At 41.5% G+C, this 27,645-nt stretch overlaps 1 protein-coding gene across 2 annotated transcripts in view; it reads left to right on the plus strand.

The window, feature by feature from the left end:
* pth1r (parathyroid hormone 1 receptor) overlaps nt 1-27,645 on the plus strand; it is a 129,583-nt gene that overhangs the window by 81,407 nt on the left and 20,531 nt on the right. For both annotated transcript variants that reach the window (XR_013197341.1, XM_077217278.1), the window contains exons 3-5: nt 6,860-6,970; nt 9,454-9,578; nt 21,779-21,873. Coding sequence is in view for 1 of the 2 variants with exons in the window: in XM_077217278.1 (XP_077073393.1) it covers nt 6,860-6,970; nt 9,454-9,578; nt 21,779-21,873 (331 nt within the window). In the remaining variant the exon portion in view is untranslated. The remainder of the gene's footprint in view (nt 1-6,859; nt 6,971-9,453; nt 9,579-21,778; nt 21,874-27,645) is intronic.

The raw sequence follows: 27,645 nt of genomic DNA on the forward strand, positions 1-27,645 counted from the left end.
AGGCATAACAAGCCATTTACCGATGCTGAGGTTTTTAAGGAGTGCATGGTGGCTGTTCTGGAGGAACTTGCCACCGACAAATCTACGGACAGGATAATTGCATCTGTTAAGCAGATACCTCTGTCTGCTAAAACTGCTGTTCGCCGTGTCCATGTTTTGGCAGAGGATGTCCAGCGACTTGTAATTGATGAGATCAAAGAAGCCAGATACCTATCGCTGGCCATTGATGAGTCCACCGACAATACTGACATTTCCCAAATGTGTGTTTTCGTCAGATATTTTGATGGCAAAGATTTCAAAGAGGAGCTGCTGGCCTTGATTCCACTGGAGGGCCTGACCACTGGCGCTATTATCTTTGGTAAGCTGGAGGAACTATTTCAAAAGCATGGACTGTCATTTGAAAAAGTCAACCTGGTTGTCACAGATGGTGCTCCTGCCATGATTGGCAGAAACAGGGGAGTAGTGAGCAGAATTAAGGCTGTCGCTCCCAGCATTAACGCACTTCACTGTCTCATTCACCAAAGCGTGCTGTGCGCAAAATTAAGTGGCGATCTTAAAGAGGTTATGGACAGAACAATGAAAATAATTAACTTTATCAGGGGGAATTCAAGCACACAGCACCGTTTATTCCGAAAATTTGTGCAGGAATCTGAAGCATCTCATGATGACCTCTTACTCCACAACGACGTACGCTGGCTCAGTAAGGGCAAAGCACTGGAGCGTTTCGTTGAACTCAGGGACCAAGTTGTGAATTTTTTAATGCAAAGTCAATCAAAAGCGGCAGCTGACCACCTGCGCATCATTCAAGACACAGAATACATGTGCAACGTTGCATTTTTAACGGACATATTTTCCCATTTGAACGCACTAAATTTACAACTACAGGGGAAAGAAAAACCTGTGGTGAATATGGTGGAAAAACTTGATGCCTTTGGAAACAAACTTGATCTTTTTCACGAAGATTTGTTGTCGGGGAGGCTGCTACACTTTAGCACACTTAAAACAGTGGGTCACAGCAAAGTCACAGAGAACATGAAGACATTTATCACACAGCTGAGGGAAAATTTCTCTGCCAGATTTGATGACTTTACTATTTCCAGGGATGTCATTGGATTTGTGCGTGACCCGTTCGTTATCAACCCAGGTGGATAATTCTCCGCTAATGTGAGGAAGGTGATGCCGCTGGACGAGGCAGCTATTCAAAGTGAACTGATTGACATCCAGGCCGCTGGTGACATGAAGGCAGCTCTACGTGGTGCTAAAAGCTTGAGCGCCTTTTGGGTGGCTTGTCCCCAAGAATATGACACGCTGAAGACATTGGCCATGTATGTGCTCACCATGTTCGGATCAACATACACCTGTGAAGCTGCGTTCTCAAAAATGAACTCTATAAAAACGCATGAGAGGAACCGACTGTCAAACCAGTCTTTGGAGGACTGCTTGCGCATAAGCCTGACAGCTGTCAAGCCCGATGTCAAAAAGATGGTGTCGGAGGGGAAATGTAACTTCTCCCATTAAGCAAATGTAAGTATTTTAGTCTGAGATTTTCTCGGTTTTACTTTTGTGGTTATTTGTTGGATCACAGGCTACTTTAATTGTATGTAAATAGTAACATTTCTAATAACTGAGGCCTGTCGCTTTTATTTGTCATTAGAACTATTTGCTGATGTGCAAGGCTTGCAATTGCATGTTCTTCTCTGTTATGTTGATGGTTGTTATTGAGACACCGCAATTGTGCGCAAATCCCAGGCGAGGAAAATTTTGACATTTGTGAAAAAATGAGCACGTGAAACAATAAAAGATGTTCAATGAGAGCAATGCGTTTATCGTCATTCTTGATTAGGCTATGGCACAAGCTTTTCAGAAGGCGTTTTTTTTTCTTCATTAGAATTAAAAATAAATAAATATGGAAACATACTTTTTCCTCCTACAATGCTATTCCTGAATTCAGTATTATTCTGGGGGCCGGATGGAAATCTCTGGCGGGCCGGATTTGGCACGCGGGCCGCCAGTTGACGTTGCATGCTATAGAGAGTAATGAGTTAAATAGATATTATAGAAGATTAACATTTATGTTCAAATGGAGCATATAACAAGCTGGTGTGAGTCATTGTGCCTGTAAATAAATATGCCTTAAGTTATTGCGTATGCGGTAAGTACACATGAAGTTATTTATAGAAGTCTAGGAGCTCGATCATGCATGAGAAACAATATCAGTAATATACTAATGGAGAATATTAAAGGGGTGGTTGATTATGATTTCACTTTTCTAACTTTAGCTTGTGTGTAATGTTGCTGTTTGAGCATAAACAACATCTGCAAAGTTACAACGCTCAAAGTTCAAAGCAAAGGGAGATATTTGCTTTTAAAGAAAAGGACTACAAAAAACGGCTGGTAGGGACTACACGACATTCCTCCCGGGTTAGTGACATCAGCAACTCTAAAATGTACATAAACCCCGCCCCCGGGACACGCAGTCCATGTTGAGAAGAGGAAAAGTTGTTGTATAAGAGTGTATTTGTGAGTCAACTTAAACTTTAGCATCCTTCTTTTCACATGCAATAAAAAGTCACTCTGTGTGCATCTCACAACAGTTCCTATACAAGCGATTTATAGATTATCATGACGGAATATGCTAATTGAAGATAGTTAACTCCACATCAGCAACATAAATTCATCAACTAACCATTCAGTTGGTTCTCTCCATCTTTGTCTGACTCTGTTTTAACATTAAAGGCAGAACAGTTTCTGTCATTTTAGTGTGTCTGCGTGAGGTAATCGCTCTGCTAACACACACACAAGCTCTTGAAACCCCGCCCTCTGAGGCAGCTCATTTGCATTTAAAGGGCCAGGCACAAAACGGTGCGTTTTTGCTCACCTTCAAAAAGTGACAACTTTAACATGCTATACAAAATATCTGTGGGGTATTTTGTGCTAAAACTTCACACACACACTCTGGGGACATCAGAGATTTATTTTACATCTTGTGAAAAGGGCATTTTACCACCTGTTATAGTAAGTAATGTGTAGAGTGAAAAGATCCAAGTTTGGGTTTAAAGTTAGTTTCTCAGAAATGCTAATGGAAGAATGGTGTTGTTGCTCATGAAGATTGAGAATAACGAAACTGTTGAATGATAATATTGCGTTTTTGTGAATTTGGTAAAAGACAATGAATTCAATCATGCAATAGCATAGCTTCAGTGAAAGACTGTCTCTTCAGGAAACATTGGTGTCACCTTGTTCTGGTAGGAACATTTACATCTCTTAAATATTCATTATGAACCCTAAAACTATTGCAACTGCAAATATATTATATTCAAGTAATTTTTTATGACAGCAAAGCATGTAAACAATGTGACACGCTAATTTCCAGCAAGGACGGGGCTGTAAAGTTTACTTACGGTGGCCCAGTAGTGCACAACACAACGAAATTTAAAAAGCAAACATAAGTTCACAACACAACAGAAATGAGCCGCAAAACAACGGAAAATGTACAACACAACGAAATAAAGCCGCAACACAACGGAAATGCTCCCGACCACTAGAGGGCTCTCGTAGCGCAATAAAGTTAGTTTTAAATGCCACTGTTCTATAGAGTCAGCAGTCTCAATATATCAATACCACGATTAGTTTTAACAGTATTTAACTATTGTATATCGACATAAAATATTACTTCAGAATCACCTACATGAGTTATAGCTGCGTATTTATACTCGAGAATGCTTTGACACGCAGAAATGTCATGATCCCTAAGGGAACGTCTGGCAAATCCACCAAGTGGTGAAAACGTATAATTTATTATAATATAATTTGATAAATAAAAATAAAAACCATTTGGTGAATTGCAGAATTACAGGAAGGTATTGGCACAATTTCACCTGTTGTAAGTCATTCTGGTTATTAGGAACTACAACCTTTGAAACATGATAAAAGAAAAATGAAACTTTTACAGACATTTCCTGAAAAATAAGTGTTTACTGTAAATACGTGAAGGGAGGTATTAGAAAAAAGTCACCTGTAGTAAGTCTACTACCAATACAATCAAGCTTTGGATTTTGAACATGTCTGTTTTTGAATGTTAAAAGTATTTTTAATTAATACAAATTATACGTTTTAACATCTTGGAGGAATTGGCAGACGTTCCCTAATGATCACGTGCTGTGGTAGCGCGTCAAGCATCTAGAGTGTGCAGCTTTAGTGCACGTTGGTGGTTTTGAATTAATAAATGTCGATACACAATGGTTAGCTACATACTGTTAAAACTATTTGTGGTGTTGATATATTTTTAAGACTGCTGACTCTAGAGAACAGTGGCATGGAAAACTAACTTTATCAGAGAGCCCTCTAGTGGTCGGGAGCATTTCCGTTGTGTTGCAACTTTTTTTTCGTTGTGTTGTGGCTCATTTCTGTTGTGTTGTACATTTTCCGTTGTGTTGTGCATTCATTTAGTTGTGTTGTGGCTTAATTTCGTTGTGTTGTGAACTTATGTTTGCTTTTTAAATTTCGTTGTGTTGTGCACTACTGGGCCAGCGTATTTAGTAGCCTAGATGCATAGAAAAACACAAGCTTCTTTTGTAATAATATAAGCTAGGTCTGTGAATCAGGCAAGGGTCGTAAATAAGTGGCCAGTTCACACAGGGGTCAAGGGTCATACCCAGCTGGGACAGTCCAAAGTTTGTGCACCCTTGACTTTACCAGAGGTCTGAATCCTACAACAGAACAGCTACTATTAAAAGCATTTAAAGTGCATATAAATGTGTCATCTTCAGTCATTCAGACTCATTCAAGATTTTGTCATTGATGTATTTCCAGATGTTTCGGTTCTTTGTCAAACGTGGAAACATTTTTCATTCTTGCATTCAAGAACAGACTTTGAAATATTGTGGGTGGTCTTCTCGGCTTCATTCTCACAGAGGCGAAGGACATGAAGCAGTGTGTGTAGTGCGGGAACAGAAGCTGCTGTGTGCTTGGGTGTCAGTTTGGCCTGACGTGGGAAGTTATAGCACGTCGTAAAACAAAGAAAAAAGGATGATGAAAGTTTGCTGTGTATTTTTAAGCAAACGAAAGAGATTTATGTTCCAGTTTTAAAGATGGTGTCACATGTGCTATAGATGATATTGTGACACTCGGGTAAAGTAAAAATCAATGTCATTTTGGTGATCAAAGATGAGTTTTAAAGGATAAAATGATTGACTAATATACACTGACGTAATAGAACTAAACTGAACTTATAGTGTACTTACACAATTCTGATTCATATTTGCTGCTATTGATGTTGGGATATGGTCTAATAGGATTATTACATATCTAATTACAAGTAGATATAAAGTCAGGTAACACTTAATTTTACAGTGTCATTGTTACATGTAGTTACTGTAGTAATTACATGCAACTAAACCTAAGTACATGTAGTTAATTAATATTACTCAGTACTTAAATGTAGAACTCTTTAACAAAGAGACCTTACAATGAATTGTAACCAAATATAGTGAATGTATAATGTAATGACATGCAGGAATAAGTATACTGTAGGACTTCTGAAGACAGATGTGTCATGGTCATGGTTGTGTGCAAGGCGTTTCGCTCCTGAAAGTCTCTAGGCCCTGTTTACACCTGATATTAAGATGCGGTTTTGTTGATCTGATCACAAGTGGACGACGCTAAATAGCTTTCATCGTCTCGTGTGGTCGAACTGTGCTGCGTTTTACCAAAACTTTACATTTTATTATCCTTCTCATCTGCTTCCTTTTCACTCGTAATCCACATAGCATGGGTTTGTGCATCAGATTACTGAAGTAAAATAGATTATAAATGTCATTTAGGGTGGACTTCAGTCTACAAAAGTACATGCACGTAAAGGGCAGACAAGACAGCAGTGCATTGAACGAAAGACAGCGGTTCATTGTCAGTGTTTGACACTTGAGCAGATAGAGAAGTAAAGATTGCCCTTCAGGAAGAGCAACTCTACATGTGTCCTCATCCTCCTCTATATGGGGCTGTTTACACCTGGCCACTTCATGCGTTTTCTGTGATGGGATAGCTATCCGATCGGGAAAAGAGCAGGTGTAAATGCCCTCCGAAACGCATTCGAGACGGGTTTGAATCCGATCGCTCAAACCACATCAGGCGGAGATCTGGGATTACAGATGAAACTGCACAAGTGTAAATGCATCTGGTTGTTGAAACCACATGTCAATTTTACTCCTCCCAAAAATGCTAAAAATAAACGTGAGAGCGTGTTATAGGCTATATGTCATGTTATAGCCAGATATGACGACGCTACTTCAACACGCATCACCGCAGATGAGCATCTATTCATCAAGCCGACGCGCAAACTATCGCAAATCACAGTGAAAGTCGCAGACGCTTAACACACAATCATCTTCATTAAAAGTAAAGAAACGGAATGATCTCACCAGGGCTGTTGCCGCTCTCTCTCCTATTGCGATCTTTGATTTTGATTTTAGCTGATGATCAATAAAATGCAGCTCATATCTGTTGCTTTCGGTGACCTGAACTCCATTAAATCTGCATATAGCGGGAATAGGAGATCGGATTTATATTTATATTTATATAGCGGGAATAGGAGATCGGATTTATGTACGTTTTGAGAAAACGCATGAAGTGGCCAGGTTTAAATGTAATAATTGTGATAAATCAGATAGCTATCCGATCTGAGAAAACGCATGAAGTGGCCAGGTGTAAATGTAATAATTGTGATAAATCAGATAGCTATCCGATCTGAGAAAACGCATGAAGTGGCCAGGTGTAAACAGGCCCTAAGTCTGCGCTCAGGTTACTGGTGTATTGCTGGAGAAGAGTTCAGTCCATCTAAATGTCAATCCTCTCTGTGTTGTAGAGGGTTTGTGCTCGCCGGAGTGGGATGGTATCGTGTGCTGGCCCGAGGGTCTTCCTGGGAGGATGGTGTCCACTGCCTGCCCGGTCTACATATATGACTTCAACCACAAAGGTGAGCTCGCAGCCGCCGACCTGTGCTTACCTGACACCACATGACAATAATAGATGACCCGCAGAATCTGTGCTCTTCTCCTCTTACACAACGCTCACAACTCTAGTCACGTCTTCCAGACAAACATTCCCAAATATGTCCTGAGAACTTTTAGCAGAAAGTGCCAAAGTGACAAATAAATAACGTCAGCAAAGAATGGTAACACTTGACAATAAGGTATTAGTTAACATTAGCTATTGTATTTACTAACATGAACCAATCTTGAGAAATCTATTTGTTACAGTATTTGTTAATGTTAGTTAATAAAATCCAGCTGTTCATTGTTAGTTCATGTTAGTTCACAGTGCATCAACTAATGTTAACAAATACAACCTTTGATTTTAATAATGTATAATGTTATCTGTGCTTTTCTCCTCTTACAGAACGCTCACAATTCTTCTCACGTCTTCCAGAAAAACATTCCTAAATATGTCCATATATTTTACACTCGAGGTGCGTTTTCATAAAGAAAATGTATTGTGTACCTGGACGGGGAGCTGAGAACTAGCAGCGTGAATCCTAACTTCATTACATTTACATTTATTCTTTTAGCAGAAAATGACCAAAAATATAAGAATAACTTCAGCAAATAATCCGAGGGAGAGAACAATATAAACCGTGCAGGCTTTCCAGACTTTACTGAGCACTAGAATCGTGTTTTATTCAGCAGTGTTGGAGTGAGTCAATCAGACAAATCTGGTGTAGGATTTACTGTGTGACCCTTTTCACTCAGAAACTGCAGTTTCAAAGACACATATTGGATTAAACAGGACATTTTGAAGTAGAAAAAGAGTAGTTTCTTGAAAAACATTCTACAATAATCTTTATTTTATGTACAACTTCAATAAATCTTTCTTCACAGTGGAGGGCTGTTGGTGAGTTCATGCGTTTCCTTGAATCAGTTCACACTCTTTGTTTCAAAGCATCATTTCCGAAATCTGAAGAATGAGAGGAATCTGATTCAGAGATTCGTTTACATCATCACTCACGTCCCTGTGATTTTATTCATGATTTTAGCATTAGATATTTGTAGATGAAAGCTGTTTATCAGCATGTGATGTTGTTTAGATATTATGGTAACACTTTACAATAAAGTTCATTAGTTAAAATTAGTTAATGTATTAACTAACATTGACTAACAATGAGCAATACATTTAAACAGTATTTGTTAATCTTTGCTAATGTTGGTTAATAGAAATACAGCTGTTCATTGTTTGTTCATGTTAGTTCACAGTGCATTAATTAATGTTAACCTATACAACCTTTGATTTTAATCTAATAGTAAATTTTGAAATTAATACTAACTAAGATTAATAAATGCTGTTGAAGTATTGTTCATTATTAGTTCATGTTAACTAATGAACCTTATTGTAAAGTGTTACCGATATTATTAATAAAACTGATGAAAAATCTTTCTTCTTTGCGTTCTTTCAGTGTAAAACTACGTACACAACATGCCATGAATGTTGTGAACTAGATTTGTATTGTATATTATTTGCATTAAAGGGGTCCTATTATGTTTTTCCACCTTTCTAACTTTAGTTAGTGTGTAATGTTGCTGTTTGAGCATAAACAACATCTGCAAAGTTACGACGCTCAGAGTTCAATGCAAAGGGAGATATTTTCTTTTAAAGAAATTTATTTTTAATGACTGCAACAAACACAAGCTTCCTCCCGGGTTAGTGACATCACAAACCCTAAAATTTACATAAACCCCGCCCCTGGGAACGCAATTTATAGATTATCATGACAGAATATGCTAATCAATGACTAAGATAACTAAGATAAATCCACATCAGCTTCATAAATTCACCAACTAACCATTCAGAAATGTCTTGTTGCTTCTACAGTTGTCACTTCTTCTTGAGTCTCTCCATCTTTCTGACTCCGGTTTGAACATAAAAGGCTAAAAGTTATTGAAATGTTCAGTGCATGTCTGTGTGAGGTAAAAGGACGCGAGCTCTTGAAGCTCCGCCCCCTGCGCCGGGATCAGCAGCTAATTTGCATTTAAAGGGACAGACACTAAATTGGTGCGTTTTTGCTCACCCTCAAAAAGTGGCAATTTTAACATTCTATATAAAAATATTTGTGGGGTATTTTGAGCTAAAACTTCACATACACACTCTGGGGACATCAAATACTTATTTTACATTTCGAGCAGATTAACTTGCAGAATAGTATTTACACCGGTGCTTTAGAGATGCATTAATCACACTAGCTAGAGACCTGCATACGAAAGCACTAATTGGACATCTTGTTAAAATATGTGCACAGTTACGGTTGTTTTTTTATTGTATTCCTTTAATCGATAACTTAATCCATATTTGTACCACTGTTTGATGCTAATAGGAGCTCTATAGCTCTATTCTGTCAGTCTGACTGAGTAAATCAATGTGTGAATGTCCGGAAGACACGACTAGAGGGTGTTTGTGCTGTGTCTCCAGGACATGCCTACCGGCGCTGTGACTTCAACGGGACCTGGGAACTGGCTTCAAATAACAACAAAACCTGGGCTAACTACAGCGAGTGTGCCAAATTCCTCACCCATTACAACCAGAACCAAGAGAGGGTAAGAGCGTTGACCTTACAGTTGCTGTCGTCAGCTAAGCTCTCAAGCATTTCAGATATGTGGATATAAGTAATCAGTTGTGTAATGTATTAGGTAGATGTTTCCTAATGTGTCTGTAACATGTGCGAGCTGTCACTTTGATTAGATTCTATAGGTTTGTTTTGTTGTGTATTTAGGACATTTTAACATTAGCTTAACTTAGTCACTGTTTTTAGTTAGATCAGCTCATTTATATTGAGTTGATTCTAGTATAATCCAGTGTATATCTTTCAGTATTCTGCAGCATTAGCACAGCTGCAGTATATTGAGTGAAGCAACACACACTATAGTGTTCAGTCAGGTAGGCTGACAATTCAGCACAATAATACCCAGACAACAACATAGTGTCGACCCAGAACCGCTGAATCCACACGTACCAGATGTGGACCGGATCTGGGCCGACACTATGTTGCTGTCTGGGTAACCACGTATCTACAGAAATAATAAGGGAATTTTACATATATATAATTGGATTGAACACAATGCAATTAAGTTGTGACAATAGCTACATTTCCAATTCAGATTTTGCACAAAACTTTTGAGATATTTTTTAAATGTCGATAAAAAACTATTGCGAAATGGAGGCGTTTCCATTAACCGATGTTATGCGAGTAAAACTTAATTTTTTCCTCTCGCGATAATCGTTCCAAAAATCATGGCAACGGATGTTGGTGGGTTTACATATATCCCAGCCAAACGCTCTGGCCATTATTGTTAACGGAAGGAGACGTAGGCGTGTATCCAGGCATTAATGGCAAGAAAAGCTTGTGAGCGGCTCATATGAGGAGTTTCTGGGTGTTTCCCCCTCAAATCTGCTCTAAAGTCTGGATGAATATGGCATTTCTTTGTTGTTTAGGATCCAGTTTTCCCGTAATTCTTTTGTCTTTTATGAGTTTAATAGAGAACTGTGTCTCCTGTCCAGACATACAGCATCGTCTTTAAAGAATGATCGACTGTGAAGTACATCACGCGACCTGTAAATGTGCAAAAACTGTTTCCATTGCAGTTTTGTGATACATTCCTTTTTCAAATTGCGAATTGTTTCCATTGGGCTTATTTTCAATTCGCAATTTCAATTTGCGCTATTTGAAGGGTAATGGAAACGCGGCTAATGTTGAGCAATTGTGTTGCTTTGGATCATTTTAAGTAAAGTGAACAAGCAGCAAACATTTTCTTCATTGTTTAAAGTCTAGGCTACTTTCATATACTACTTCATTTGGCAGTAGTTGCATGAGACGTACACACATACACATACTCATACATATTGCGGCAGGCTATTTTTGTGTGTGAATGAAGCGCAGTCTATAATGAGGCATGTCTGCACAGAGGGGAATGTCAGTGTCTTGATTTTAATATTGAATACGCAGCATAATTTCAGCACTGTGGTTAATGAATAAGACGCTGGTATTTGTGTTGACATACCATGTGCAATATTGATGCAGCTGTTTAGTGAATCTGTTTGCATTTTGATTTGTTCCTCACACATGGTTATCATGGCTTTAGAAGACATGGAATATAGCTTGGAACAGCATGAGAGGAAATGACTTTTTTCCATATTGCTTTAAGAGTCTAACCACAGTGTGTGGACACAGTTCATTAGTCATCAATGTTAACACTGAAGTCTTTTGTTTGTTTAGCTTTGTTTAGATTCATTTCTCTCATCTGTGTGCTTTTCATTTTGGTGTAGACCGGTGAAAAGTTGAGCTGCTGGCAGAAATATTTACCATTTAGATGAGGAATGCACATAAACTCAACTCTGAGTGGATGGAGTATTCCAGTGCAGAGAAGAAGTGAATTTAATCAATTAATGTAGTTCAACAAAACTTGTTGAACCTCTAAATTTTTGTTTGCGTTTTTTGTATTCGTCATTTGGTGTCTCTGAATTATCAAAACACCTCTGAAAATGCTTGCTATGGATGCGAAAAACGCAGAAAATCGAAATCAACTTGAGGTCATATTTATTTTTTCAGAAGGACCTTAAAGGTATATCTTGTGCAAGGACCTTAAAAGTATATACCACAACATAGTTTGCTAAAAATGCAGCAAAAATGGTTTGCATGGTAAATATCCATGTGGTAATGACTGTTATTGGATAATCCAGTTAATTTGTTTACAAATGAAAGTACTTTTCATTTTACTAAAATAAAAATCTGGGTTAATGCGGAAGGCTGTAAAGTGCACTTTGAGTTGTACTGAACTTTAAAAAAATACTGCTTAACTCTTTCTCCGCCATTGACGGAAATTTCCAACTCTCCGCGTTATCACTGTTATACGGTAGGGGGCGCTATTACACATGTTTTGATTTCCAGATCAAAACGCATGCAAAAAAAAAAGGAGCAGAAATAAGCGATAAAAGCATTGCTAATGCACATTCTAGTCTTTGGGGGGGGGGTGTTTTTTTTTTTTACGATACTTATCCATAATCATGATAAAAAATAAATGAATTAAGCTAAAATAAAAATAAAATTAAAATTAAAAGAAGAGGCTTTGTTCTTTCTTTTGATATATTGCATGTTCATGTATTCAAACAACAAAATATTCTGTGGGCCATTACATTCTTTGTGAAAATGATCAAAACGCTGGCTGTGGCTGTGGCTGGGAAAGAGTTAATAGCAAGCTCTTCATTGTATTGTCTTGTTTGGGTCACTTCCTGCGCCATATAATTTCGCTCTTGCATTTAATTATAATAAGTACTGCTTTGCTCTGTGATAGCTTTGCAGATATATCTACCACATTATAACCACACAATCTCTGCAAGCTGACATCTTTTACACTCACACCACTTATCTCAAGGCATTCTGATTTGTTTTAGTTCCACAAATTTACATGAATAGATCAAAATGAGATAAGATTATGTGAATGTCTTGATCAAGTGGATCATTAAGGTAATTTACCAAAGTTCAGTTCAGACATTTACAGTTGACACATGTTGCTCATGTCTCATTTGTTCACTCATTAACACGTCAATTAATTCATATTCATAATAAATCTGTCACAAAGGTATAATTGGCCTTCTAGATTAGCGTTCTTCTCGGATAAATGGATGCTCACTGCACTGAAATGTTCAAATCTTCAATTATGGTTCCCATTTTTTTATTTTTTGCCACTTTTTTGGAAGATATCTTCCTTTGAACTGTGACATTGAGATTGGAGATCTATATTTTGAGGTCATGCCAATTTGCTTCGAATAGGCATCTGATGAAGTCCTGAGAGCCACTTCTGAAGTTGATGAAAAATCCATCCATGCAAATGAAATGCTTTGGAGCAGCGCTGGGTTTGGCCATCACCACTCATGCTAAGTATTAGCAGCTGGCAGATCTCAGCCGGATGGCTCTCTCTAATGCATGCGCAGCTCAGTTAGTGCGGTCGCGATGTGAAGTCACTCCACTGACTGCAGCCTGAAGTAATCTGGCTTTTGTAAGGCCTCTGAACTTCAAGACAAACTGTTTTCACATAAGCCATTGAGCAGACACCTTAGTCACAGGGTGTCAGCTTGCTCTCCAAATAAACAGTTGTGTTTTTGACGGGAAAACTGCCGCGGGCACAGATTCAATCGCTTCAACACAGCAGAAGATGCAAATGCTTGAGCTTTGAGTTTAAGCCCAAACAGAAATCACACACTGTTGACATGATTTTCATGTGGTGTAAATAGTAAATGCATAAAGAAACTGTGGGATTGTTTCAGACAAGGTCATAATATACTGAGTTGAGATGAAGAACAAATGAAATGGTTCCAGACTTTGAACTAGTGTAAGGAAATGTTGAAGATAATTTGCCTTGTAGATTAACACAAATGCAAGGATCTCACCATTGCAACTTTCACGAGTGCTTTCATCATAACTAACGCATGCAAACATGGTGTAAATAAGAGATTCATTATGCAGTGAAGACAACTTCATTGTGCAAAGCCACACCGTTTCCAACTGAAATCAGAAAACTTTTTCTGCCCGTTCATTTACAAGACAATGGCATTTCGGTGTCCTGAGAACTCAAACTTTCAAATAGGGTTCAAAGTGCAAGTTTTTTGAAACAGGTTTTGAAAGCGATACCATTATAATCTCTGTGTTAACGTCAAAAAACGTGAATGTGTGAAACCGGTGACGGCGTGCACATGCACATATTACATGTTTAGTCTATAGGCATGCGTATGTGCGCGGGCGTGCAGTCTTTCTTTACAAAGTGACATCTCCAGATGACTTATCTGGCCTGCATAATACAGTCGTTTCTAGTCGTTTCCGCGGATCCATTTGGACGGGAATCATTTTGATAACCTTAAATCTGTTGAGAGGAAGAAGCTTTTGTTGAGGCCTTTGCAGGGAAGAGTCTAGTGTACACGCTCTCTGCTATACTTCAGTGATTATAAAGAGCATTATTTGCTTGCTTTCCGTAAAACATTCAATCAAAATATAAATAAATGATGATTGATCATGCTGCCAAGATGAACAATGTGTGGTTGAGCCTTTAGTGAATGGTTGATTTACTGACACATTAATAAGCGCAATAAGCGATTGTGTGATGAAGAACGTCAGACTGAACGTCTGTCTTGGATGTTTTCAACACACTGCTAACTAACCAGTCCCTCCAGTTTTTTACGATTCTGCGATCGCTGAATACAACGCAAAATCAACAAAAATTCTAAAAAAGACCTCACAAAACATTAAATTATAATCACCCAATTGAAATATCTTTAGTTAATTAAAGTTTCAATGCATTTTTACATGGGTACAGATGTTGCGCACGCATGATGTCTGTGAGCGGTCTGTCAGAAACATGGCAACAGAAAATGCGTCTCTCCTGCCCTCTCACATAAGCGCCGAGGTTTTCATTCGGCAGTATGGCAAACTTATTAACGCGTTTAACATGATAGAATGACATAACAAAAAATATGATATGCTCGATGGTACTAAAAAGAATTAATAAAAGCGCAGTATACCGTGAAAGAGAACTAATTTCAGCCAGTCGAGTGACAGTCTGTCTCTGACTGCAAGTGTGTGTGTGTGTGTGTGTTTGTGTGTGTGTGTGTGTGTGTGTGTGTGTGTGTGTGTGTGTGTGTGTGTGTGTGTGTGTGTGTGTGTGTGTGTGTGTGTGTGTGTGTGTGTGTGTGTGTGTTTGTGTGTGTGTGTGTGTGACTGACTGAATGACTGCCTGCGTGTCACCGCCTGTCGGCCTAGTTAGAATATTAAATTTTCTTTATAGCGCTTGAACAAATACACATAGCTACAATTACTTCAAAATATTAATCTAGGCAAGTATTTACGTAAAACAATCAGTAATAACTGATTGGGACGTTTGTCATTACTGCAGTAGGTCTTAAAGTGACAGTAACCTAATTTACCTGCTGTTGTTAATGTTAATCAAGCAACAACAAAAGGCTACAGCACAATTTTAAAAAAAGAATTTGATTAGACCAAATAAACAAGCTTTATGCATTTTTTTGTGTGATGTGTGTCATGTATGACTATTGTGCATCTGACATAATACTATTATGGTAAATGTGATGTCCTAATTATAAAATATAAAAATCGCAAATTTTTTCACAAATTTCTGGAAATTACCACCACAAAATCAGTCATTTTGATCGCAAAAATCACATAAAAAAATCGTGAAATCCTGGAGGGACTGACTAACTCCTCAGGCATTACACTTAACACTGTTACTCACATGTTGCTGCGTTACTGTCAGGTTCATATCTTGCCTTAAAATGCTGTTGGTAACACTTTACAATAAGGTTCATTAGTTAACATTAGTTAATGCACTGTGAGCTAACATGAACAAACAATGAACAGCTAGATTTTTATTAACTAACGTTCTCTTACGAGAGGTTCTCTCGTATTGCGTAAGTTTAGCTTACGCTACGGGAACGATTCATCTTCTCGAGATACTGAAGCCAAAAAATTATCCTTAATTTTGTATAACTTGTCAACGCAGTGCAGCAGCTAGCAGACCTAGAGCAGGCCATCTCGCGTGCTCATTGGCTGCCCTGCGGGCAACTGCTGCAGCCTACCAGTGTGCCCGGCGTGACGTCACGCCCAATGAAGGGCGCCCGCGCCTTTATAGCGTCACAGCCCACCAGATAGGCGTGGCTTAGCGTATAAAATAGGGGCTGTAGGCTGAATTCTCTGATTTTTCGACTCTTCAGCGAGCTCTTCGCATCGCTGGATTTGAGAGAAGCCACCGCCGCCGTCGAACAGCGAACAGCCAGCTTAGGACAGCGCTGAGGAAGCCGGCCGTCTTCGCCACCTTCAGCCATCCGTGCGAGCTACGCTATCCGGCGACGTATCCTTTTTGCAAATCATTCTAAAAGAGCAGCGAGCGTCTTTTTAAAGATGCCTCGCACTTCCTGCGGCTCGTGTAAAGCCCCGCTCAGCGCCGGAGACCGCCACCTGATCTGCGCTCTCTGCCTGGGCCTGGAACATGCAGAGCTCGCCCTCGCGTCCGGGGGCTGCGAGCTCTGTGAGGAGCTTCCGCTGTCGACCCTACGGGCTCGACTCGAAGCGTTCAACACCACAGCAGTCACTCCGCCCCCTGTGGGACCGCGCAGAAAGAAGCGCCGTTCCCTGAGACAGCCGGAACTTGTGGCCACAGCGACGTGCTCGCCGGAGAACCTCCCTCGAGCCTCGCTCTCGCCTTCCCCACCTCTCCACACTGACGCGCAGCTGCCGCTTGCGAGCCTCACTGCCGTCACTTCGGAGGATGAGTCCGTGGGACACGCCACAAAAGACTGCTGCTCTATCCTGGCATCAGACAGCGAGGAATGGTCGCTTCACTCCGCCTCCTCGTCAATCCAGGAATCCGCCCGTACCCGCGCTGGAGCTGACGCAGAACTTATGCGCCTGCTGACGCAAGCTGTCGACCGTCTCGGGCTCGAGTGGTCGCTGCCGAAGGAACCCGCGCCGAACAGGCTCGACGGCTGCTTCCTTCAAGTCGCCGCCGCGCAGTTTCAGAAACCAGGCCCGCTCCATTCCTGCCGGAACTTCATGCGGAGCTGACGAAGTCGTGGAATTCACCTTTTTCTGCTAGACTTCAGTCACAGGCCTCCGCGTCGCGCTCCCGAGTGGATGGCGCCGCCGAGAAAGGGTACACATCGATTCCCCCTGTGGAAGAGGCGGTCGCAGTGCACCTTTGCCCGCCCTCCGCGAGATGGCGGTCACGGTCAGCCCTCCCGTCTAAAGCCTGCAGAGCCACTTCCGCCTTGGTCGGCCGCGCTTATGCCGCCTCCGGCCAGGCCGCGTCTGCTCTACACTCGATGGCTGTGCTTCAGATCCTGCAAGCCGACCTCCTCCGTGAATGGGATGAGAAGGGCCGGGACCCAGCTGCGGTTACGGATTTGAGAAGCGCGACGGATCTTTCTCTCCGCGCCACCAAAGCTGCAGCCCAGGCCATCGGACGAGCCATGGCCGCGTTAACCGTGACGGAGAGGCACCTCTGGTTAACGCTCGCGGATATGAGGGAAACTGAGCGAGCCACCTTTCTGAACGCGCCGCTTTCCCCCACTGGTCTCTTCGGCCCAGCGGTGAACGGGATTGTTGACCGCTTCTCTATGGTGCAAAAGACCACGCAGGCCATGAACCTCTTCCTGCCGCGACGCTCGAGTTCCGCCACAGGCCGCTCTCGCGAGAGACAAAGCCAGCCTCCTGTGCGAACCAGCACCCAGCGTCCAGCACAGCCTCAGCATCAGCCTTCGCAGCGACGTCAGGGCGGCCGCCCTAGATCGCGCTCAGACAGCCGTCGCAGACCGCCGCCCCCCAGAGGGCCTCGGCAAAGGCTCACGCTGAAGTCTGAGCACGCGAAGCCCTCCTAACAGCGGGAGAGAAAAGACGCGCGTGTCCCGCTGCGGCCGGACCGCCGTCAAAGTTCATTTCCCTGTCAGTCCCCTTCGAACAGGCTACTGCAGTGGTTCAACTAGCAGCCAACGAGCCGGTCCCGCCTGTGCGTTTAAGTGTTCTCACGAAACACAGGGCGTTAATAAAACGCTCCCCATCTACTATGATCGGGGCGTCAGATACAGCGTGCTCACGCTTACAGAGAGCTCTCCCGCCCAGAGCGCTGCTCGCGCGTCAAAGTGTGGCAAAAGTATGTTCCCCATCCCTTATGATCGGGACATCTCACATAAGTCAGCCGGTCTCGGCTGTCAGCGAGCGGCCATTGCCCAGAACCGAGAGCGCGCGCGCCGCGCTCTCGGCTCCGGTTCAGTTTCACAAGCCCGCAAATGGCGGCGGTCTGAACCCGGAGGCCATTCGCCCCCTGGCGGCTCACATAGCTGCGTGGGAAACTATCCCAGGGATTTCAGAATGGGTGTTGAGCACAATAAAGCAGGGCTATGCACTTCAATTCGTTCGCCGTCCTCCGCGCTTTCAAGCCCGGACCGCGACGATAGTGAATGCGGAAGTAGCACACCTACTTCATGCAGAAATAGCAAAGCTGCTGTGCAAAGGGGCTATAGAAAAGGTGCCGCCTTCTCTGAGCGAGTCAGGCTTTTACAGCCGATATTTTCTCGTACCCAAGAAGGACGGAGCCTTCAGACCTATCCTAGATCTGAGATATTTGAACAAAGTGCTTGTAAAAAGACCGTTCAAAATGCTTACGACCAGAAAAATCCTCGCGCACGTTCGCCCGAGGGACTGGTTTATTTCTCTAGATCTGAAGGATGCCTATTTTCAGATTCAGATAGTACCCCGTCACAGGCAATTTTTAAGATTCGCCTTCGACGGTCAGGCATATCAATACACCCTCCTGCCGTTCGGCCTGTCCCTAGCACCCCGTACATTTACAAAGTGCATGGACGCGGCGCTCGCCCCCCTGAGAAGTCAGGGGCTGCGCATAATGAACTATCTGGACGATTGGCTGATATTGGCACAGTCAGAGACAGAACTACTATCTCACAGAACAGTGCTTCTCAGTCATCTGGAAAGCTTGGGTCTCACGGTCAACTGGACCAAGAGCTCATTACTGCCCAGCCAGTCAATTTCCTTTTTAGGAATAGAACTGGACTCGGTGACCATGACGGCTCGTTTATCGACACAGCGCGCGCGCCGTGTTCGCCACCTAGCCGCATCTTTCCAGAAGGGCAGCTTTCTCCCTTTGAAAACATTTCAAAGGATGTTGGGCTGTATTGCATCAGCTGCAGCGGTGCTCCAGCTGGGCCTACTGCGCATGCGCCCGCTCCAACGCTGGTTGAACGCTCGCGCGCCTCGCCGAGCCTGGGTGTCTGGCGGCCAGAAAATCAGAGTGACTCAGACCTGCATAACAGCTCTGCAGCCCTGGTTAGTGGCCGATTGGTACCAGCATGGAGTAATGATGGGAACCATCTCTTATCGGAAGGTCATCTCGACAGACGCGTCCAACTCGGGTTGGGGCGCACTGTTCGAGGGCAGACCGGCCTTTGGCCAGTGGTCAGACCAGGAGAAGGGTTTTCACATAAACTGTCTGGAAATGATAGCGGTCGAGAACGCGCTGAAGTGCTTCCTCCCGTTTATACAGGACCAGCATGTTCTTGTCCGCTCGGACAACACATCTGTGGTATCCTATGTAAACCGTCAGGGCGGTGTCAGATCCAGAAATCTCTGCAATCTGACGGAACGCCTCCTTATTTGGTCACAGACGAACCTGCGCTCGCTGAGGGCGGCGCATGTGCCTGGCCATTTGAACGACGGCCCAGACAGACTGTCCAGGGACAATGTTCCCCGAGGGGAATGGTCCCTGCACCCCCAAACGGTCCAGAAACTGTGGCGCCTATTCGGCAGAGCGGAAGTCAACCTGTTTGCGTCAAAAGACAACGCTCATTGCCCGATGTTCTTCTCGAAGGACGAGGACGCGCTGGCCCAGGTTTGGCCTGGCCTCCCGCTATATGCTTTCCCTCCGGTCTCTCTGTTGCCACAGGTGATCAAGAGGATCAGGGAAACGCGCCACTCGGTTATCCTCATAGCCCCACGTTGGGAGAATCAGACTTGGTTCCCGGAACTGGCACGGCTGTCACATACAGCTCCGTGGCCGATTCCGGTGAGGGCAGATCTCCTCTCTCAAGCTCGCGGCACGATCTGGCATCCCCATCCAGAACGCTGGTCTCTGCATGCATGGTTGATCAACGGTTACTCGTTGCCCTGCCAGAAGGAGTGATGAACACGATCACGCAGTCTAGAGCCCCTTCCACGAGAAGGCTCTACGCGTCTAAATGGTCGGTGTTCTCTGGATGGTGCACCGACAGAGGTCTGGACCCGCGGACATGCGGGGTGGCGCTTCTGCTCACTTTCCTACAAGAGCTGTTGGATAAGGGAAGATCCCCATCCACGCTCAAAGTTTACGTGGCGGCCGTAGCAGCATTCGCGGAATCGACGCACGGCCAGTCACTGGGAAGACATGAGTTGGTCATCCGCTTCCTTAGAGGAGCTAGAAGGATGAATCCGCCGCGCCCCCTGTCGGTTCCCATGTGGGATCTTTCACTGGTCCTCGAGGCCCTGAAAGCTTTTCCATTTGAACCACTAGACTCCGTGGAGTTGAAATATCTATCACTAAAAGCCGTTTTTCTGACTGCACTGTCGTCAGTAAAACGTGTAGGGGATCTGCACGCGCTGTCTGTCAGCGCGTCGTGTCTTGAGTTCGGACCAAATGACTCTAAAGTCATCCTCAGACCTAGACATGGTTATGTCCCTAAAGTGATGGGCACTCCATTCAGAGGGCAAGTTATTTCGCTGTCAGCTCTCCCAGCATTAGACAGCGAAAGTGATGTGAATCTCCTCTGCCCTGTCAGAGCGCTGAGGTTTTACATTACGCGCTCCGCCTCCTTCAGGCGTTCGGAACAGCTTTTCGTTTCGTTTGGTGGGCGCGCCAAGGGGCTTGCCTCCTCGAAACAGAGCCTGTCCAGATGGATAGTGGACGCTATAGCGGCAGCTTACGCGTCAAAAGGCCTGCAATGCCCTCTGGGCATCAGGGCTCATTCCACGAGAGGCGTGGCCTCGTCGTGGGCATGGTCCAGTGGAATTTCTATCCATGACATATGTGTAGCGGCGGGCTGGAGCTCCCCGTCTACCTTTGTCAGGTTTTATAACCTAGAAGTTCCTGCCTTGCAGGCTAAACTGTTGTCAGTCTGAAAAGAGGTGTATTCTGCCCAGATCTCCTGCTCAGATCACGTTCATGACTCAGCTCTCCTGGTTGAGCTGCACTAGTAGGGTATGTGCCATGTGCCTATACAGACCGGCGCGCTGCTCTGTATTCCCTATGTGTGCTTATGTACAAGTGATGGCCCGCGTGGCTGGCCACCTTATTTTTTCCACTTATGGGGTTCCCATTAAGCTCGGGGTCTCATGTGGATGCTTGGCGCGCACGACGTTGACAAAGTGTTCCCGTAGCGTAAGCTAAACTTACGCAATACGAGAGAACCTCTCGTAAGAGAACGATACTCGGTTACTAACGTAACCTCGGTTCTCTCTAGAGAGGGAACGAGTATTGCGTAACCGGCCGTGCTCACGCCACGAGCGACTTCGCTTCAGTCGTCAAAAAACCAGAGAATTCAGCCTACAGCCCCTATTTTATACGCTAAGCCACGCCTATCTGGTGGGCTGTGACGCTATAAAGGCGTGGGCGCCCTTCATTGGGCGTGACGTCACGCCGGGCGCACTGGTAGGCTGCAGCAGTTGCCCGCAGGGCAGCCAATGAGCACGCGAGATGGCCTGCTCTAGGTCTGCTAGCTGCTGCACTGCGTTGACAAGTTATACAAAATTAAGGATAATTTTTTGGCTTCAGTATCTCGAGAATATGAATCTTTCCCGTAGCGTAAGCTAAACTTACGCAATACTCGTTCCCTCTCTAGAGAGAACCGAGGTTACGTTAGTAACCGAGTATCGTTAACAAAGATTAACAAATTGAGTAACTAATGATAACTAATGAACCTTATTGTAAAGTGTAACCAGTCTGTTTGTAAAGCCTGCATCAAACTGCGACTGGTCTACCGAAGAATCCACAGTAAAATGTACTGAGCACACAAATAATGCTCTACTGAGACATTCACATAGCTGAAAATAAACAGTATCGAAGAGGATGTACTGGTATTTTAGCTGTATTGTGATCTGTTTCATTCTTCCATATAGATGTTCAATATTGTGTGCATGATACACTCATACTCTTCTTGCTTTAACACCAGTGCTTTATCTCTGTCTTCTCCTCAGGAGGTTTTCGACCGGCTGTATCTGATCTACACGGTGGGCTACTCCATCTCTCTGGGATCACTGATGGTGGCGACAGTCATCCTCGGATACTTCCGGTGAGAAAAACCCTCCTAGGATTCACAAAACCCTTAACAAATGATGAATCTTCAAAAGCAATTTTAAGGGGCTTTTCCTCATTCTGGGGACTGTGCAGAAAACAAGTGTGTGTGATTCTCGTATGATATTGTCTGAACAAAAACGTCATATCAAGCAAGATCTGTATATATGAAATATCGTGACATGAATTTACCTTTCTCTTTGATCCAAACAGTTCTTGCTTACAGTATGTCAGCATATCTGTGAGATGTAACACCGGGAACGTAACACAGCTATGGTCTATTCAGAAAATCAAGAGATTTATGGCCAGAAATTATAATTTTTTCAAACAATTGCTGAGTTTTCATTTTCTCCTGATTTGTGAAACAATTAGGTGATAAATGAATCCACACGCTGCAGGTGCTCTTAGGCTACAATCTAATATGTGCCCCATTTTGTTGACATTATATTTATTTACTCTATGCAAGTTTTATAGACATTGTTCGTTTAGACACATTCATCAATGCTGAATGTCTGCATACTGGTTTGAGAGACAAAATATTTTTAATAAGTTAAAGTTTTCCATGTTCATCTTTCTTTAGTGTGTAATGTTGTTGTTTGATCATGAAAAAGCTCCAGTTCTTCTCTATATCAGCGTCAGTGTTTCTGAACTCCTGAAACGCCTCCATTGTAGTCTTGAGTTTCTTCCGGGAACGAACACGTCACAATATTCCTCATTATAATAATTCATGCGCAGAATAAAGGGGCGGGGCCTGGTTGAGTTAGTTAGTAGTGTGTTAAACTGGCGGTTATGGGAAGGGGCGGGACATTTCCCAAACACACTCGAAGCGCTCGACCAATCAAAACACACTGATCCAGCCGACCAATCAGAGCACAGTGTGCTTTTCAGAAGGAGGGGCTTCACAGATACAGGAAGTAAACAGAGCGTTACTGACAGACTGGGAAGAGAGGAGCCGCAACAATGGAGAATATGAGGAAAATAATCAACATTCAAGCAGGAAAACCTGTTCCAGTAGAGCAAAAAAACAATAAGACTTTGTAAAAGAGCATAGGTCCTCTTTGAATGACTTCGCATACCAACTCCACATTAAATATATAAAAAATGACTCGCTTTCATTGTCATGAGACATGAGCAGAACACATTTTTGTGTAAATCATTCATTACGGAAACTGTCACGTGTGTGTATGAATGGCTTTACAAATGATTTACACAGAAATATGTTCTGCTCGTGTTTCTAGAATGTGGTTTTGAGGGGTTCATGTTTTTGAGTGTGTGGAGAAAGTGACTATTATACTTTTAAAACTTTGCAGTTTGACTTGACTTCAGCGATCGGTTTTCCAAATGAACTGCATCAAATGAATGTTTATCTAATAGTTCACCCAGTGTGTGTGCTGGCTCTTTTTCAATATGAAGACATATGAGTGCATTTATGACTTTAGCGTTCAATCGTTCCATTTTCATTACTAATTAATGCAAAGAGGTTCCTCTCGTTATTTATCCAGTGGGCTTATTCAAATAAAGGGCCGGTCCGCGTGTGGAACGAGCCGCTGACAGGCACCAGATTAGCTTGACTCGGCTCCAGTGCTCCGTGTTTTTAAGAGGCCTGTGCACCCGGAAATGCAGGTCAGGAAAATGACTTTAATAAGGGCTCGTTTGGGCTCCTGCTGAAACACTGCCAGTCTTTCCATGGTCTCCGGTGTACGGGCTCCAGGACATCAGCCATGCGGCGCGGTGACTCTCCAACATTACCTCCTGTGTCTGAGACACGCTCCCCACGAGCCTCCCGATCAATCCTTCCCATCGGGACGCTGGTTAAACAGCGCTCACTCTAATGACGAGGAGGGAAGCCGTTCCTAAACCTCTCCAGAGGACAGAGCAATGACAAAAACAAACCCGAAAGGTTTCACATTTCACATGTCTTTCTGCAGAAGAGACTGATGTGTTGTTTAATAAGAAAAGACATTCTCTGAAGTAACAACAATAGGAATGGATCCTGATCTCACAAGAAATGACAATAATCAATTATATGGTTTTTGCAATGGTATTTTGGCCAAATCTTTGTCAAGTTTACATGATGGTAATTATAAAAAAAAAATTTGGTTTAATAAAGATATACATCACATTTTAATAAATGTATTTCCAAACAAAAATATAGGCTTCTTCTTTTTTAGTTGACTGAAATAAGTTCCTCAATTTTAGCATTATTATTTTATGTTCTGTAGTTATTATTAATTTACATTTTGGATGTAGCTTTCTATGAGCATTTTAGTAACTTTAATTTTTGTCTAGACATTTTTTTAAACCAATTTGAAATGATTCTTTTTTTGAACTTTCAAGTTACCAATCACCAATATATCATATCACACCAAATAATCATGCCAAAAATCATGAAAATGAATAAAACTTAAAATAAAATAAAATAAAATAGAGAAATAAAGAGCATGGGAATGCCCATTTATAGTCAGTATAAATGTTTCTAGTGTTTCTTTGCTTAAGAAAAATGTGTGTTTTTTTACGTGTGTGATGTCTACTAGAATTATCTTTTAAAAACCCATATACAATCATCTACAGCTATCACTACACAATTATTTTGGCCAAAATAATAAAATTTTCACTATCTATAGAATTTTTTTGTGGAAAAATTCCAACACTATGATAACTAAACTTGATCAACACAACTAAGACCTTAATGCAACGTTTCCTATGTAAGGCTTCAGCAAACTAACTGCCCTGATTTTCTGCTCAACAACAGTTACAATAATTGAGATCACAGACAAAAGCCCAAAATCAGAGGCAAATCGGTGAGACGATCGCTGTGTTATGATTATCAAAGATGCAGTCTAAGAGAAGAGTTAATGCTTAGCAGGTTGAATATGCAGTCCTGTCTGTGATCCAAGATCTGTAGTGTAAAAAGTGTTCTGACTGAGACTGACATCGGCAAAGACAGGCAGTTGTTTACTGTGAAAAGAACATCAGTTTGAGGACTGTGAAAGTCATGTAGTGTTTACAGCATTAATCTGTGTACGGTGGTGAAAGAGGGTCCAAATCTGCACCAAATCAGCAACATATATTATCATATGTGTTAACATGATATTAATACTTCATCTACACTGGTATATTGCGACACCCCTATACAGTCAAGGAGAAATCATAAGAATTCAACGTTGGAACCCAGCCTTCAGAATATCTGACTAATAACATCTCAAAACATCCAGTAAATCATTCCAAAAATCATAACAGTAATCTTAGCTTTAAAATATCACTGAACTTTGTGCACAATTTGCAATGAATGCCTGGTGTTGGAACAAAGCAACAAACACCCGCAATCATTATTGACCAATGGTGGTTCTGAAACCAATTGTGAAATTGTGCTCTTATAGTACAAATTGAGCTGTCATTCTCTTGAGTTGCTCTTGTTTGCTATTGATTGCTGTCTGTGTTGAATTAAGGGGTATTTTGGTGCAGACATTCCTTTACTCTTTAGTTGATGTCACATGTATGTTTTTAATCATTTGCATAAATACTGAAACATACAGGATGAACATGTTGGTAGCATCTAAAACGTAAGCATATTTATGCATGAAACATAAAAAGTTTACTCATCATTTTAGGTTATTGAACACTGAGTTTATGAATCAAATGATTAGATTCATTGTATTATATTTATTCAATGAGATTTCAATGCCAACTTACATTTATGTGTATGTATGTATTTATTACACACATTGGACTGCTATATTTAACTTGTTTTGAAAGGTATTCCATTATTTGACACAAGCCTATACTTTCTTTCTTTCTTTCTTTATTATTTATCTCAAACAATCAACATAGATACACAATAAACAAAAAAAATATATAAATAAATAAAAATTAGTTTGAGAAGGAGCAGGCAGAAGCAATTAGCTTATTTAAACCTGCCCCTATTTAACAAAAATAATAATATTACAAAGCAAATAAATACGCAGTTACAGCATACATTTTTCTCAGATCTTGCATAACTCACAACAATACCTTAACCACAATACTTTCACATAGCAGATTTAGTCCTGTGTTTCAGTCTATGCGTATCTGTATTGGTCCAATAATGATTTCTTTAATCTATTTTTGAACCGAATGATATTATGGCTCTGTTTGATGTCATTATCCAGTCCATTCCATATGGTTACCCCACAAACTGATATACACATGTTTTTTATTATTTTATTATGTTGTTTGAACAGACAATATCCTCTTAGATGATATCCCCCATCTCTTTCATTAAACATTGCACTTATGTTACCTGGTAAATTATTTTCTTTGACTTTAAGGCGAGACACGGCAGGCAAAAACATCGTTTTTTTTTTCACTGGTCAATTTTGAGATTTTGGACTATTTGTCTTCAATAACATGTCTTCTTTCAGACTTGTGCTGAAAAAAAGTCCAAAATACACATTTAGGTCTTTATTTTACTACACTTTGTCTGTTTGCGTGTGTAGATTTCGCATAAATTCATCAAAAGTTGGCGTTTTAAATCATCCTGCTGCTCCGCGATCGCTGTCTGCACCCTGTCATCACACACACCGTTAGAAAGCTCTCTCTCCTTTGCAATGCTATCTGATCCAAATATGATCATTTCCTGTTTATCAGCAACCAATCTTGAAAGTAAAACCGGCGATTTAACTCGAAATGCGCATCTCATTGGCTGATGCCAATTTCTGACAACGTGATTCGTTCAGAATCATCACGTGATGCGCTCTGACATTATATACATGCATCACATAATACTATACTTTACACGCTATATATACAAAACAATTACATTACACAACACATTTCAGTTTTTGTATAATATAATTACTATATAATACTAAACAAATCTGTAATTGTGGGATCCTCAAGTGGTTGTGAGTCCCTCAGGCAGATTCATATTCACATGTGTGATGGACTGTTGATGTGTGGTTTTGATGTGTTGAAGTGTTGTTTTGGATGTTATGATCAGTGATGGATGAAGCAATGATGAGTTTTGGATGTTAAGCAGTGTGATACATTGATTTTACTTGGACCTAAAGCATATTGTGTCTGTAATTCATGGCTTTCAATAAAAATGAGTGGAATTTTGCCATACAAATCTTTAAAGGCCGTTTTCTCAAAATGAGTTTTTTCTCACACTCCTAGTGACGATTTTCCACTTCAGTAGCACCTACATACACCAAACTTTACAGTCCTATTCCTAACTATATTGTGAAGGTTTCTTCAGAGGGATTTGTTGATATATCATTTTTGGCCTGATTTATATGACATTTTATGTCTAAAAATAGGGTGGAAATCAATTTTTGAAGACTATTGGCAGTATTTTCTGATTTACAGGGTAACAAAAGGAGATATTCATAATCCCCTCTGAAAATGTCTTTTTATTGAATATATCAACAAAATGCAACAATAATTTTGAACCTTGTTTTTTTCATCTTCAAAAAAACATCACTTCAAAATATAGGCAAATTAACGCATATTTAATTAGATATAGCCTGATTAGCATATTTAAACAAAAAATTACAAAAAACTTGCAATACATTTTTTTCTCCTATTCATGTGAGTAATCAACTGGTAAAGTTTCATGGTGATATCTGTAAGTTAAAATGTTTTAAACCCTATTCACCTGTAGTGTCTCGCCTTAAACATAAATTGAGCAGTTTTAAATGTAACAATGTCCGTAAATTTTAACAAATGTGAATAAAAAAACAAAAGATTAGTGCGCTCATAATACCCAGTATGATTTATTATCCTGATTGCT

The sequence above is a fragment of the Siphateles boraxobius genome, unplaced genomic scaffold (genome assembly GCF_051911475.1).
Source record: "Siphateles boraxobius isolate OS27281-9 unplaced genomic scaffold, OSU_SipBor_1 72, whole genome shotgun sequence".
Lineage (NCBI taxonomy): Eukaryota > Metazoa > Chordata > Actinopteri > Cypriniformes > Leuciscidae > Siphateles > Siphateles boraxobius.